The following is a 12,380-nucleotide window of genomic DNA, read 5'->3' on the forward strand; positions in this document are numbered from 1 at the left end:
GAAGGAATAGGAAACATCCTCTGCACAGACTGTCAGACACACAAAACACTAACTCTGCAAAAAAAATGCATATAAAAGTAAAACGACATCAACTCTGGAACCCCAAAGTGAAAGAATATGTCCTGTTCACCTTTGATTTGATACTTATTGTGTTTTATGGGAAGCGTTGTTGTCCTTTTCTATTTTGATGATATTACATTTACTTTCTCAAACATTTCTTCTGATGATTTAAGTCAGAATTTGGAGTAAAAATAAAATCAATCCATTATTAAACACTCCACACATTCTACTAATAACACTAATGTAGAATTTATTCTTTAATGAACGTAACAAACATTGATGTGAGGTGAACAGTTTCCATGTGTGAGCATTGATTAATGAAATGTTTTTCATCTTTCGCTTTGATCTGTTCATTGGCTTGAGTTGACCAATCACAGGCTGTGATGGACAGTCCAGCTTCACTTCCTCTTTGCCGCTCTCTTTCCTTCTCCTTTCTTCGGCGTTCCTTTTCCTCTCAGTTTCCTCAGACGAAGCATTTCTTCTTTGAAGTCCTCGTGCTCGTCTCTGCAGCAAAAACACACTTTTTATTTAAAATTTTATTTAAATCCAAACAGCAGCAAATATAACCTCTGCATTCTTAGCATTTTTAAAACGTGCACAAATGTTTTAATAGGAAAAAAAAATAACTGCAAGACTTTTACTGTTTTACTATGTGAATAAAAACCAGCTGTTAGTAGCTGCTGCTCAGTGTTTGTTATTGATGCAGTCAGAGCATCATCATCATCAGTAACAGCAGCTACTGTAAATATAATTCATTACATGTGATGTGATATGTTCGTCTGCTGCTGCCAATGTTTGAGATAAACGGCCTATTATTATTATTATGATTATTATTATTATCATTACTATTATTAGTATTATTACCATTTTGTCCAGAGTGTAAGGCGTGGCGTTTTTGATTTTAAACTGAGATAAACTAATGATAAATCATGGATCAGGTCAGACTGATTGAACTGTACGTTTGGTGACAGTACTTAGAGGCTCCGCCCCCTTTCCACAGGTGTTACTGTACAGGTCACCAAGACAAATTCCTCGTGTGTATTCATACACTCGGTCAATAAAGTTGATTCTGATTCTGATTCTGTATTACAAACACAGGGAGTCTGAGATGCTTGGAGTTCTGCTGCTGTGGACGTACCTGAAGAGGCCCATGAAGCGAAGCTTCTGGGTCATGGCGTAGTAGATCTTGTGCTGGGGGTACCAGTCGTAGACCTCCTTCCTCTGGGCCAGAGGGGGTTCTTGGAACAGCCGCACCACCTTCATGGACCTGGAGTCAGTGGGACGGACCACCTCACCAAAGATCTGAGAACTGAGCCGTGCCATCCGCAACGCGTAGCTGGACCGACCCGCCGCCATGGCTGAGTAGGAGAGAGAGAGAGAGAGAGAGAGACCTTACATTAGCATGTGAGACATACAGTAGACCAACTACTAGATTAGTGGTTCTCACACTTTTATGGCTCGAGTCCCCCTCTCTCTTATTTCTGAATCCGAGTCCCCCCTTTGTCCAAAATTCAGCTTAGAAAACTATTTAAAAACATCTATAGATCAAAATGATAGAATGAATGAGTGATAACACACATTTTAAACAATCTCATTTTGTAAATAAGGGAATGAAACAGTATTTAATGCAGTGATTCACAACCTTTTTGGATTGTGACCCCATTTTGATGTAAAAAAATTCTGGTAACCCCAAAGAAACACGTCTATAAATGTGAATTGTGTTTTTCAGCTGGGGTTGCTAGGGAGACAGTGTGATGAAGGTGAATATTTAACTTGTACAATGATGTAGTGGCCAACTGGTGACCTGTAGGTGGCAGCAGAACACCTTTGGATGAGAGATCACCTGTGATGAGCAGAGCTCAGAGGGAGTGGAAAGGAGTTTATGAGACAGAAAATGGCGCTACGAGATTTGATGCTGAAGACCACGAAACTAAACAAGCTAGAAACATTATTTTCTGATGAAATTAGAGACTTTAATCTTTCAGAATCTGGTTTCAGAATTCGGATTGTCATAGTACAAAATATTCTGTGGGTCTTTAAAAATCAGTCAAAATGCTCAAAAACTGCTGGCACTGAATGAGGTAATCATGTTTCAGCTCATATATATATATATATATATATATATATATATATATATATAAATATATATATATATATATATATATATATACACGTATATATATATATTTTGAGTTGAACTAGATTTATATTTCACAAAGTGAAAATATAGAAATACAGATGTTTATGATTGTGTGCTGTTTTACTTTTAAAGAATATTTAAAATCATTCTAAAATCTATCTTAATTTTTCAGAAATTCCAGGCGACAAAAACACTGATTTAGTGGCTCCTGAATAGATTTATTTCTATAATTTTTATCATTTCTGTTCATCTCACAGTGGGACCAACACTGACTCTTTCATTTTGTTAATTTACTCTCTCTCTCTCTCTCTCCATCACATACCTCTAGGGGTACAGGTACCCCCATTTGAGAAACACTGACTTAGATACAAAATGGATCTACAATTACAGGCATTTAAGCATACACACAGATTTACACATATCTCAAAATACTGAGACATAAACTGTTAATATAAAGAGTGACAAATACTGAAAAAGTGATGTCATCTCCCCCTTTAACACAACACATGGATTTATTTATTTACCCCATTTTATTTTGTGTTTATTGTGTTTATACACAATTATTACTATGTTTTTTGTTACTAATTCGCTGGTTTCACATGGTTTTTAATATGTCACAATGCAATGAACTCTGGGTAATTCTCTCACCATCAGTCACCTTCACACACTTTATAATTTAACTATGGCATAGATATCTATGATAGAGACCTTTATTAAAGATATCTATGGCCCAGTGTGTGTGTGTGTAAACCTAGCTGATGTTCTCATATAAATCTGTAAAACTGAAGGTTTGGATCTTTAAAAAATGCTGTTTTAATCACTAAAATACAAACTGTTGAAAGGTTAAAAGTGTCTTCATTGTGTGATTTAAAAACTGTTGCTATGAATAAATATCTGACATATTTTACAGAGTACAACTTAAGTATTTTTCTAATTTTGCACAAGAAATAATTACTGTTTGTTAATTCCACTAAACAAACTACATGATCTCTGTAATCACGTGTCAACATGAAAATAAAAAGTTCACATCACCAAACACAACATTTATTATTAATATTATTATTACGGACAGTATTTCCTCTATAAATGTAAGCTAGCTCTAATAACTTTAAAACTAAAATCTAAAGTTTTCTACAGTGAAAGTGAACAATTAAATAATAAATAGATCTGTACTAATAGTAAATGTATCTTAAAAAAGCGTATATTAGACAGTAAGTAGTAGTAAATGTTCAGTGTTTTACCTGTTAGTGAGTCTGGATCCTCCGAGAGGGACGAACTTTAATCTAATCTGTGATTTAATCTATAAATTGTAACCTTCAACATGAACACAAAACCACCAGTCGTTTCTTCTTCTTCTTCTTCTTCTTCTTCTTCTTCTTCTAATGTTTTCTGACAGACTGTACTCTAATAAAGTGTAATGCTGCCCTCTTCTGTTCAATAGAATCACTGCACAAACAAAGGTTGGTAGAGAGAACACAGCTCATAACTTATCTATTAAACATGGATTTTATTGAAAACATTGTCAGTCCAAAGGTTAAAGTTGTTTAATAACATTTCATCAGAGTAACAGACACAGTAAAACATGTGAAATGTATTTAAATATGCAGAAAGCCCACAATGCACCAGTCTTAATGTGGTTATTTGACCTTGATTTGATTGGCTGGTTGACCACAGGAGTCTACTGCCCTGTACACGAGGTTCACTATTAAAATAGTGCCTCTCGTCTCATTCTCCCTTTGCCTTTGTTGATACACAGTAGTTTTAAAAATACTGACACAAACAAACACATATTACATTTGTGTCAGAGCCTCCTTAGCTAGTTTATCAGCAGCTTCATTCCCCACAATACCTGAATGAGATGAGATCCAGGAAAAACCAATACTAGACCTCATCAACTCTATCCAGTGAAGGCATCACTAAATCTCCAGCACAACATCTGCTCTAGACCCAGAGGAGCATCACAAACTGTCTGTAAGGCAGAATAAATATACAATCAATCTAACAGCTCAGTAGTGAACACACATACATAAGTCTTCTTCTTCTTCTTCTTCTTCTTCTTCTTCTTCTTCTTCTTCTTCTTCTTCTTCTTCTTCTTCTTCTTCTTCTTCTTCTTCTTCTTCTTCTTCTTCTTCTTCTTCTTCTTCTACTACTACTGTGTTTATTGTGGTGTGCTAACTGTGTGGAGTACAGACCGGTGTTACACAGAAATATGTGACCGTGACATTCAGTGACCACAGCAGAGCCACTGTTGACCAAGAACACAAAATAAAACAGAATAAACACAAACAAACAAACAGGTTTTTATTTCATCTGAATGACAAAATCTAGACACATTTGATCAAACACTCATTTACACTCAGTGTTTCAGACACATCACGTTAAATAAAATACAATTAATAAAATGTAAGCAGTTCTTTACATTAACAGGAGGTCAATAGGTAATTAACAGTTCTAATAATTATTACTGTACGGGAGCAGCTGCTGTTCCTCGCGTGTCCACTGGGGGTCGCACTGTTTAATGAGTGAAACGGACACAAGTGGAAAAACAATAATAATTAATTAATGCACTTCAAGAAAAAGTTGAAATAGTCAACAAATGACATGTTGTATAAATGTATAAAAAAGCACAGGACAAATAATGATGTAATCTCGTGTGACAGACAGAGATACTAACGAGGAAGCACGTGAGCAGAGTCATCTGTAATTATTCTAAAGTATAGTTTAACCAGTTCCTCAGGCATTTTGCACAAGCAGTCAGCTTAAGGAAAAAATGACATTCAGTTTTTTAACTTTTTTCTTAAAGTGCACAAATAATTTTTTTTACCTCCGATATTTATTTTTATTAATTTTCGACTTTTATTGTGAAGTGCTGGATGTTTTTTTTGGGGTTTTTTTAGCCTCCACATTTTTTTCTTCAGTAACCGTAATACTCTTCCGTACGTTTTGTTATCATTATTCACAACATATTTAATAAAAATTAACATTCTGATTTATTTAAAAAATCTTTTCAGTTCAGGGGCCAAATATAAAGTAGTTTGATCTTAGTGGGTAATGTCAACACTAATTTCCCCTAGTTTGCACTTTACATGAAAATATAAATGATACATAAAGTATGTAAGGTGCATTAAACAATATCTAGGCAATAAGTCACGGATTTCAGTCCCTGCAGGATTTTCTCTTTTAAATTTCATTGATTTTATGACCATTTTTTTATTCAATGTGGAGGAAGTAACATGTGATAAACATGTGATTACAGAATCTCTCCTGGTCAAACTGCCCTAAACAGACCAGATACTATCGTACTGTTAACATTTACCAAGGTCTCTTTTCAGAGACTCCGTCATTGTTATGCTTAGCGCTATCAGCAGTGACAAATCCTGAGAGCACAGAACATCTACACATTCATGGGACGTTCACACACTTTGACCAAATAAACCAGGGGTCCCCAATCCTGGTCCTCGAGGGCCTCTATCCAGCATGTTCTAGATGTTTCCTCTTCCAACACACCTGATGAAATGACCAGGATTTATCAGGCTTCTGCAGAGCTTGATGATGAGGTCATCATTTGAATCAGGAAGAGGGAAACATCTAAAACATGCTGGATAGGGGCTCTAGAGGACCAGGATTGGGGACCCCTGAAATAAACCCTGTTTCCACATTTGACCTTTAACCCTTCAGCATGACTCATTTCATTCAAAACCACCACAACAGTAATTATGTGAAATAGTTTCAGGAAAATGTGGTTCTTTGGACAATTTAATAGAGTTAAAATGACTGCAGTCATGTGATTAAGGCGTGGGAAAATTGTGATCCTCTAAACATTGTTGACTGTCATTAAATTTGTGTATTTAGAAGGACTGAGATAACAACCACTGAATTATTTGGTAAGCACATTGATGGAATGAATGACACATATTAGAAAGAAATCCATTGTAAACAGTATTCCGTGTCTGCTGAATGGATATATTTCTATAGTTTTTATTATTCCTGGTGTGGGACCAAGACTGACCCTTGTGTTTCTAATTAAGATCATTTTTATCATCATATTATATTTAACTAAAAACAAAATAAAAATGACAAAACCCCATATTTTTAATGTTTTTGTGTTAATATTAGGTACTCTCAGGTACCCCCTATATTTCTGATTGAAGTGACTTTGTGACAAATTAATACGTAAATGATGTCAACGCTTAAGATCTGATAAGGTGAATTACCTTTTACTACTGCTATGCATACTTTAATCGTGCAAGAAATAATTAAAAAAAGATATTGCATTTATTATATTGCTTTTAAACTGAAAAACAAACATTATAAAACTTCATATTTTTAATGCTTTTATTTCGTCAAATGTCATAACAATAAATAAAGGCAAAAGCTCCTGATTTACTTCATTTAAATTTAATTTTCCACTTTCTCTCTCTCAAATACCCCCTGTAGTACCACCGCGTACCCATAGGAATACACGTACCCCCATTTGAGAAACTTTGCTCTCTAGGGCCAGATTTGGCCCCCGAGCCATAAGTTTGACACGCTGAGTTAGAGGTTTTTATATTATTAATTTACTGTCTGTGTGTGTGTGTGTGTGTGTGTGTGTGTGTGTGGTGTAGTGAGATAAACCGCAGCAGTGCAGGGTGATGATGCTGACGTCATGCTGGCTGCTGATTGGTCGCTGCTGCTGCTGCTGATGCTGATGTTTCTGACTCTGTCCGGTAACGGTACCGGTCCGGCTCGTGCCGCTGCGGCTCGGAGCTGCTGTGGAATGCGGTGATCCTCACACACGCGCACACGTGCACTCCCATCAGCTCTCTTTTCCTCCGGTGCTCGTGCTCGTGCGTGTGCCGCTGTTCCCGGTGGTGATGTGATGTGAGCGGACCGTGTGAGTGCGTGTGAGCGGGAGCTGGTGCTGCAGGCATGGCCGCGGGCCGGCTGCTGCTGTACTCGGGGCTGGGCCTGGCCCTGGTGGCCCTGGCCCTGCTGCTGGTGGCCCTGGCCTCGGACCGATGGTATGAAACGGACGCCCGCAGGTACAAGGACCGCTGCAGGAGCTTCTCCGGCCGCCGCAGGGACCCGGGCTTCATCTACATCCCCAACACTCACAACAGCCTACCGCTGAGGGCCGGCCCGGAGCAGGGCCGCGACCCGCAGCTGCAGATCAGGGGCCGCAGCGTCAGACATGTGTTCGCTATGAGCGCCGCGGACGAGTGCAGCCGCCGGTACAACTCCACCAACATGGGCCTATGGAGGAGGTGCTACCGGCCCGGGTTTGACCCGGAGCTGGAGGAGCTGATCCGGACAGGTGAGGTCAGAGGTCAAAGCGCGTGCATGTGTGAGCGCGGGCGCGATGATGGTGTTCAAAGGGCGACCAAGGGCATCAATGATCACTGTGTGTGTGTGTGTGTGTGTGTGTGGGGGGGGGGGTTCATGGCTTAAAAACCAGTGTTTCTCAAATGGGGGTACGTGTACCTCTTGCGCTACGCCATGGCACTATAAGACAAAAGTATTCACTTATTTACAAAGTTAGATTCTTTAAAATGTGTTTTCATTATCATCGATAGACATTATTTTTCATAGTTTTGTAAGAAAATTGTTGTCGTGGGACAAAGGGCTTGTGTTCAGAAATAAGAGAAATAAAAGTTTGAGAAGCACTGGGTTAAAGATGAAGAACGTCTCCTCATCCTCCCTCAGGACTTCATCTGTTTACTAACACTAAATGTTCTTCTTTCTCAGACCGAAGAACTTCATCCAGAGACTAGTCCAGTTTGATAGCTTAGCATGTAGCATGAACAGGGTCAAAGGGTAAAGAGGCGGGGCTAACATCTTCTTCCGATAGTAAACATAAGGTGCACTAATAGTCTTGTTTACATCTGAGATCTCTTTAAATCAGAATAAAAGTGAGGGGGCTGGTTTATTCTGATTTTAATTCCAAATTAGATAATTCTATCTTGTAAACACTTAATTCCCCTTTAACTTAATTCTGGTCGTTCTGCGCATGCACGACTTGCCGCGATGACACGCTGGTGACGACATGGTGATGGCCGCCTTATTTATTTAATAAGAGCCTTCGAAGACATGGATATAATGAAAAGATTGAATGAACAGAAGCATCAACATGCAGACATTAACATTTACATTAACATTAACATTTACATTAACATTAACATTAACATTTACATTAACATTAACATTAACATTAACATTTACATTAACATTAACATTTACATTAACATTAACATTAACATTTACATTAACATTAACATTAACATTAACACAGACTTATTAAACACAGTCCTCAGTAAACAGAACAGGCTTCATAGGACAGGTGATACTATAGACTTATAGACGTAGTAAATACTGCTGTAATATCACCAGTTTATCATTGTAACAGTTGTTAGAGTTACTGTCTTTACCAGGGAGATCATATTTATTCATGATTATTGTTTTTCTGGGTTTTATTTATCAGTGATTAGTTCCTATCTCCCTCCTGTTCCACAAACCAAAGTGTGTTATTGTTGAGCTGCTGATTCAAAACTACATCAAAATAAAGGTGAAAACAGTTAGAGACACACCCTCTCCTGCTTACCAGTCCTCCTAGGACACACCCACTCCTGCTGACCAGTCCTCCTAGGACACACCCTCTCCTGCTGACCAGTCCTCCTAGGACACACCCTCTCCTGCTGACCAGTCCTCCTAGGACACACCCTCTCCTGCTTACCAGTCCTCCTAGGACACACCCACTCCTGCTGACCAGTCCTCCTAGGACACACCCTCTCCTGCTGACCAGTCCTCCTAGGACACACCCTCTCCTGCTTACCAGTCCTCCTAGGACACACCCTCTCCTGCTTACCAGTCCTCCTCGGACACACCCTCTCCTGCTGACCAGTCCTCCTAGGACACACCCACTCCTGCTGACCAGTCCTCCCAGGACACACCCTCTCCTGCTGACCAGTCCTCCTAGGACACACCCACTCCTGCTGACCAGTCCTCCCAGGACACACCCTCTCCTGCTGACCAGTCCTCCCAGGACACACCCTCTCCTGCTGACCAGTCCTCCTAGGACACACCCTCTCCACCACCACAGCCTCACAGCTGATGGAATGAATTTAAAGTAGATGCTGCACTGCACAGGTGGTCATGTGACCTGATGTATGCTCCATAGAAAACACTGGACTTATGATGGCAGTATTTCTACTTCCTCAGAGGCATGTGTAGGATGTTTACGCATGGAGCAGTAGACAACAATAGTCATTCTATGCTTTGGAGTCAGACTGGGAGGATTATTGTATTGTTGTTGTTGTTTTTGTGTATTTGTGTTACTGTGTGTGACGTGTGTTTGATTTCCATCAGTGGACGTTTGTTCGTCTTTAATCAATGACTCATTAAGAGATGTTAGTGCAGAGGAAGAGGCTCATCAATCAGCCTCTTCATCTTCATCACAGCTGGTGCTGCGCTCACAGCTGAACTCTTCTTCTACACTCACAAAGAACACACAGGGAGCTCTGTTAGACCCCTCACATCCACACATCCAACGCATCCAACACAACCAACACAACCAGAACCAACACAAATGGACTTGATTAATATATCACTATCCCTGCACTTTACATATCAACTCATTCACACACCAGTGGGTTCAGTGCCTTGCCCAAGGACACTTCGACACATAGACAGGTATAGACTGGGATCAAACCTCCAACCTCTCAATCAGAGGACGTGTTTTCTGTCACTGAAACAAAGGTTATGATGTCATGTTATAACTGTGTGAGGCTGCAGTGTTTGACTGTAAAGTGTGTGTGTGTGTGTCTGTGTGTGTGTGTGTGTGTTGGGCTGTGTGAGGACATCAGGAGGGTGAGTGTAATGATGGGGATGGATTCATTCTGCTTGGATTCAGTGGGCGTGGCCTGAGGAAGGATGAAAGATGGAGGAGGGAGAAACAAAGTGGGTCATCTCCTAAAACCAGGCCATGAAGGGCTGAGCTGTGGAAGGACTCCATCTGTCAGCTGTGTGTGTGTGTGTGTGTGTGTGTGTGTGTGTGTGTGTGTGTGTGTGTGTGTGTGTGTGTGTGTGTGTGTGTGTGTGTGTGTGTGTGTGTGTGTGTGTGTGTGTGTGTGTGTGTGTGTGTGTGGTGTTTCCTTCTCCCTGTGATTCTCTATCACTGGTTGGAGTCCCAGTATATCAGGGTCTGTTCCTCCCTCCTCCCTCATGTTTCCTCTCAGGTGCTCCTCAGGCTCCTCCCCCTCTTTTAAAGCTCTGTGTGTTGTCAGGCTTTCTCTCACCTGCTCCAGTGTGAGGGATCCTGTTTGCTCCTCCTCTACACACACATTAACACACTGATACACGTCCTGTGTGTGTGTGTGTGTGTGTGTGTGTGTGTGTGTGTGTGTGTGTGTGTGTGTGTGACACCTGTCAGGCGGAGCTCATGATCAGACGCCGTAAAGATGATGTCCTCTTACTGCTAGGCCCCGCCCTCTAGCCCCAGGCCCGCCCCCTGTTTTATTTTCGTTTGTTAATAATTCAAAGATCACTCACATGCTTCTGCTCTGCCTTCATTGTTGTGGTTTAATCGTGTGTGTGTGTCACAGAGTGTACTCAGTGTGTGTGTGTGTGTCTCTATAGGTTCTATCATGAGATGTTCCAACATTAAGTATCACTACTCCTCAGCCTCCATCCCTAAGAACCTGTCGTACAACGTGACCAAGACCATCAGACAGGACGAGTGGCACGCCCTCCGTAAGTCTGTGTGTGTGTGTGTGTGTGTGTGTGTGTGTGTGTGTGTGATGATCACAGTGGAAACTAAAGACCATAGAGCTGTGGCTCCTCCCCCTCTCTCGGTGCCTCATCAGTGACAGGAAGTCATTACTAATGCATCATGGGATATCACACAGTAACTCTATCAGCTCTTTACTCAGGCCCCGCCCACTACATCAGCTGATCACCGGTTGTGTTGATGCTTCATACATTATTATCATTAAAGTTTTACACACAACACAAACACACTGAGCCATTAGCTACACATGCTAAAGCTAACATTAGCTAACACTTGTTTTACAGTGAAGGATATGTTGTAAATTTGTGATATTGTCCTTAAAAATGGGGGCTTTCACCTTTATTGGTCACATATGTTATTACATATATAAAACATGTCGTCTGCATTTAAGTCAGAGCAGCTCAACATCCCACACCTGGGGGTCAAAGGTCAGAGGGATATAAAGTAAACAACTCTGTTGATATTTCCAAACTAAGTGTTTATAATTTAATTCCAGAGATTGTTAGTGTTTATATTATTAATATTACACATATTCAGACTAGAGGAGAGACCAGGCTTTTTCACTGATGCTGATTTCTGCTGATCCGAGCACTTTTAAAAACTGATGGAGCAGCTCAGCAGCAGTATGGAAGCTAGATACCACCTTTCTGCAATGTTTTTACCAAAGAATATATAGAGAGCTGACATTTCACTCATATCATCAATAATAGTCTGTTACAGTAACTTAGACAGTCATTCACGCACAAAACTCCAACGTATAATCAACAAATCATCCAAAATGACTGGCCTCACACTCCCATCTATACACACTGTCTATCATAGACGTGTCACACTGAGCTTTGAACATAACCACAGAACACACACACATCCTGCTCACACTCATGTCCTCTGGGGGGCGCTAAGGGTCTTTGACAGCTAATTAGCTACATTTAAAAACAGTTTTCTCTCCACTGCCATACGGATTAAATTAATACTTAAGATAACTTAAATCTGTAATATTACATTGTTTACATGAAGATGATGGTGATGATGATGATGATGATGATGATGATGATGATGATGATGATGATGATGATGATGATGATGATGATGATGATGATGATGATGATGATGATGATGATGGTGATGATGATGATGATGGTGGTGATGATGATGATGATGATGGTGATGATGATGATGATGATGATGATGATGATGATGGTGATGATGATGATGATGGTGATGATGATGATGGTGGTGATGATGATGATGATGGTGATGATGATGATGATGATGATGATGATGATGGTGATGATGATGATGATGATGATGGTGATGATGATGATGATGATGATGATGATGATGATGATGGTGATGATGATGATGATGGTGATGATGATGATGGTGATGATGATGATGGTGATGATGATGGTGATG

At 40.1% G+C, this 12,380-nt stretch overlaps 2 protein-coding genes across 4 annotated transcripts in view; one reads left to right on the forward strand and one right to left on the reverse strand.

Annotated features, from left to right (window-relative positions):
- Nucleotides 1-290: 290 nt before the first annotated feature.
- On the reverse strand, nt 291-3,585 carry mrps33 (mitochondrial ribosomal protein S33). 2 transcript variants are annotated; one of them, XM_028451000.1, is made up of 4 exons: nt 3,442-3,585; nt 1,508-1,598; nt 1,199-1,418; nt 291-564 (listed from the first exon to the last, which is right to left on the reverse strand). In XM_028451000.1, the coding sequence occupies exons 3-4, from the start codon at nt 1,414-1,416 to the stop codon at nt 459-461; spliced, it is 324 nt and encodes a 107-aa protein (XP_028306801.1). In that variant the 5' UTR covers nt 1,417-1,418; nt 1,508-1,598; nt 3,442-3,585; the 3' UTR covers nt 291-458. The 2 variants fall into 2 exon arrangements, with proteins under 2 accessions (XP_028306801.1, XP_028306800.1); XM_028450999.1 differs by lacking the exon at nt 1,508-1,598.
- Nucleotides 3,586-7,111: 3,526 nt separating this feature from the next.
- tmem178bb (transmembrane protein 178Bb) overlaps nt 7,112-12,380 on the forward strand; it is a 6,985-nt gene continuing 1,716 nt past the window's right edge. For both annotated transcript variants that reach the window (XM_028450982.1, XM_028450981.1), the window contains exons 1-2: nt 7,112-7,496; nt 10,814-10,927. In XM_028450982.1, the coding sequence (XP_028306783.1) occupies nt 7,112-7,496; nt 10,814-10,927 (499 nt within the window). The remainder of the gene's footprint in view (nt 7,497-10,813; nt 10,928-12,380) is intronic.

This window comes from Gouania willdenowi, chromosome 6, assembly GCF_900634775.1.
Source record: "Gouania willdenowi chromosome 6, fGouWil2.1, whole genome shotgun sequence".
NCBI classification, from domain to species: Eukaryota; Metazoa; Chordata; class Actinopteri; order Blenniiformes; family Gobiesocidae; genus Gouania; species Gouania willdenowi.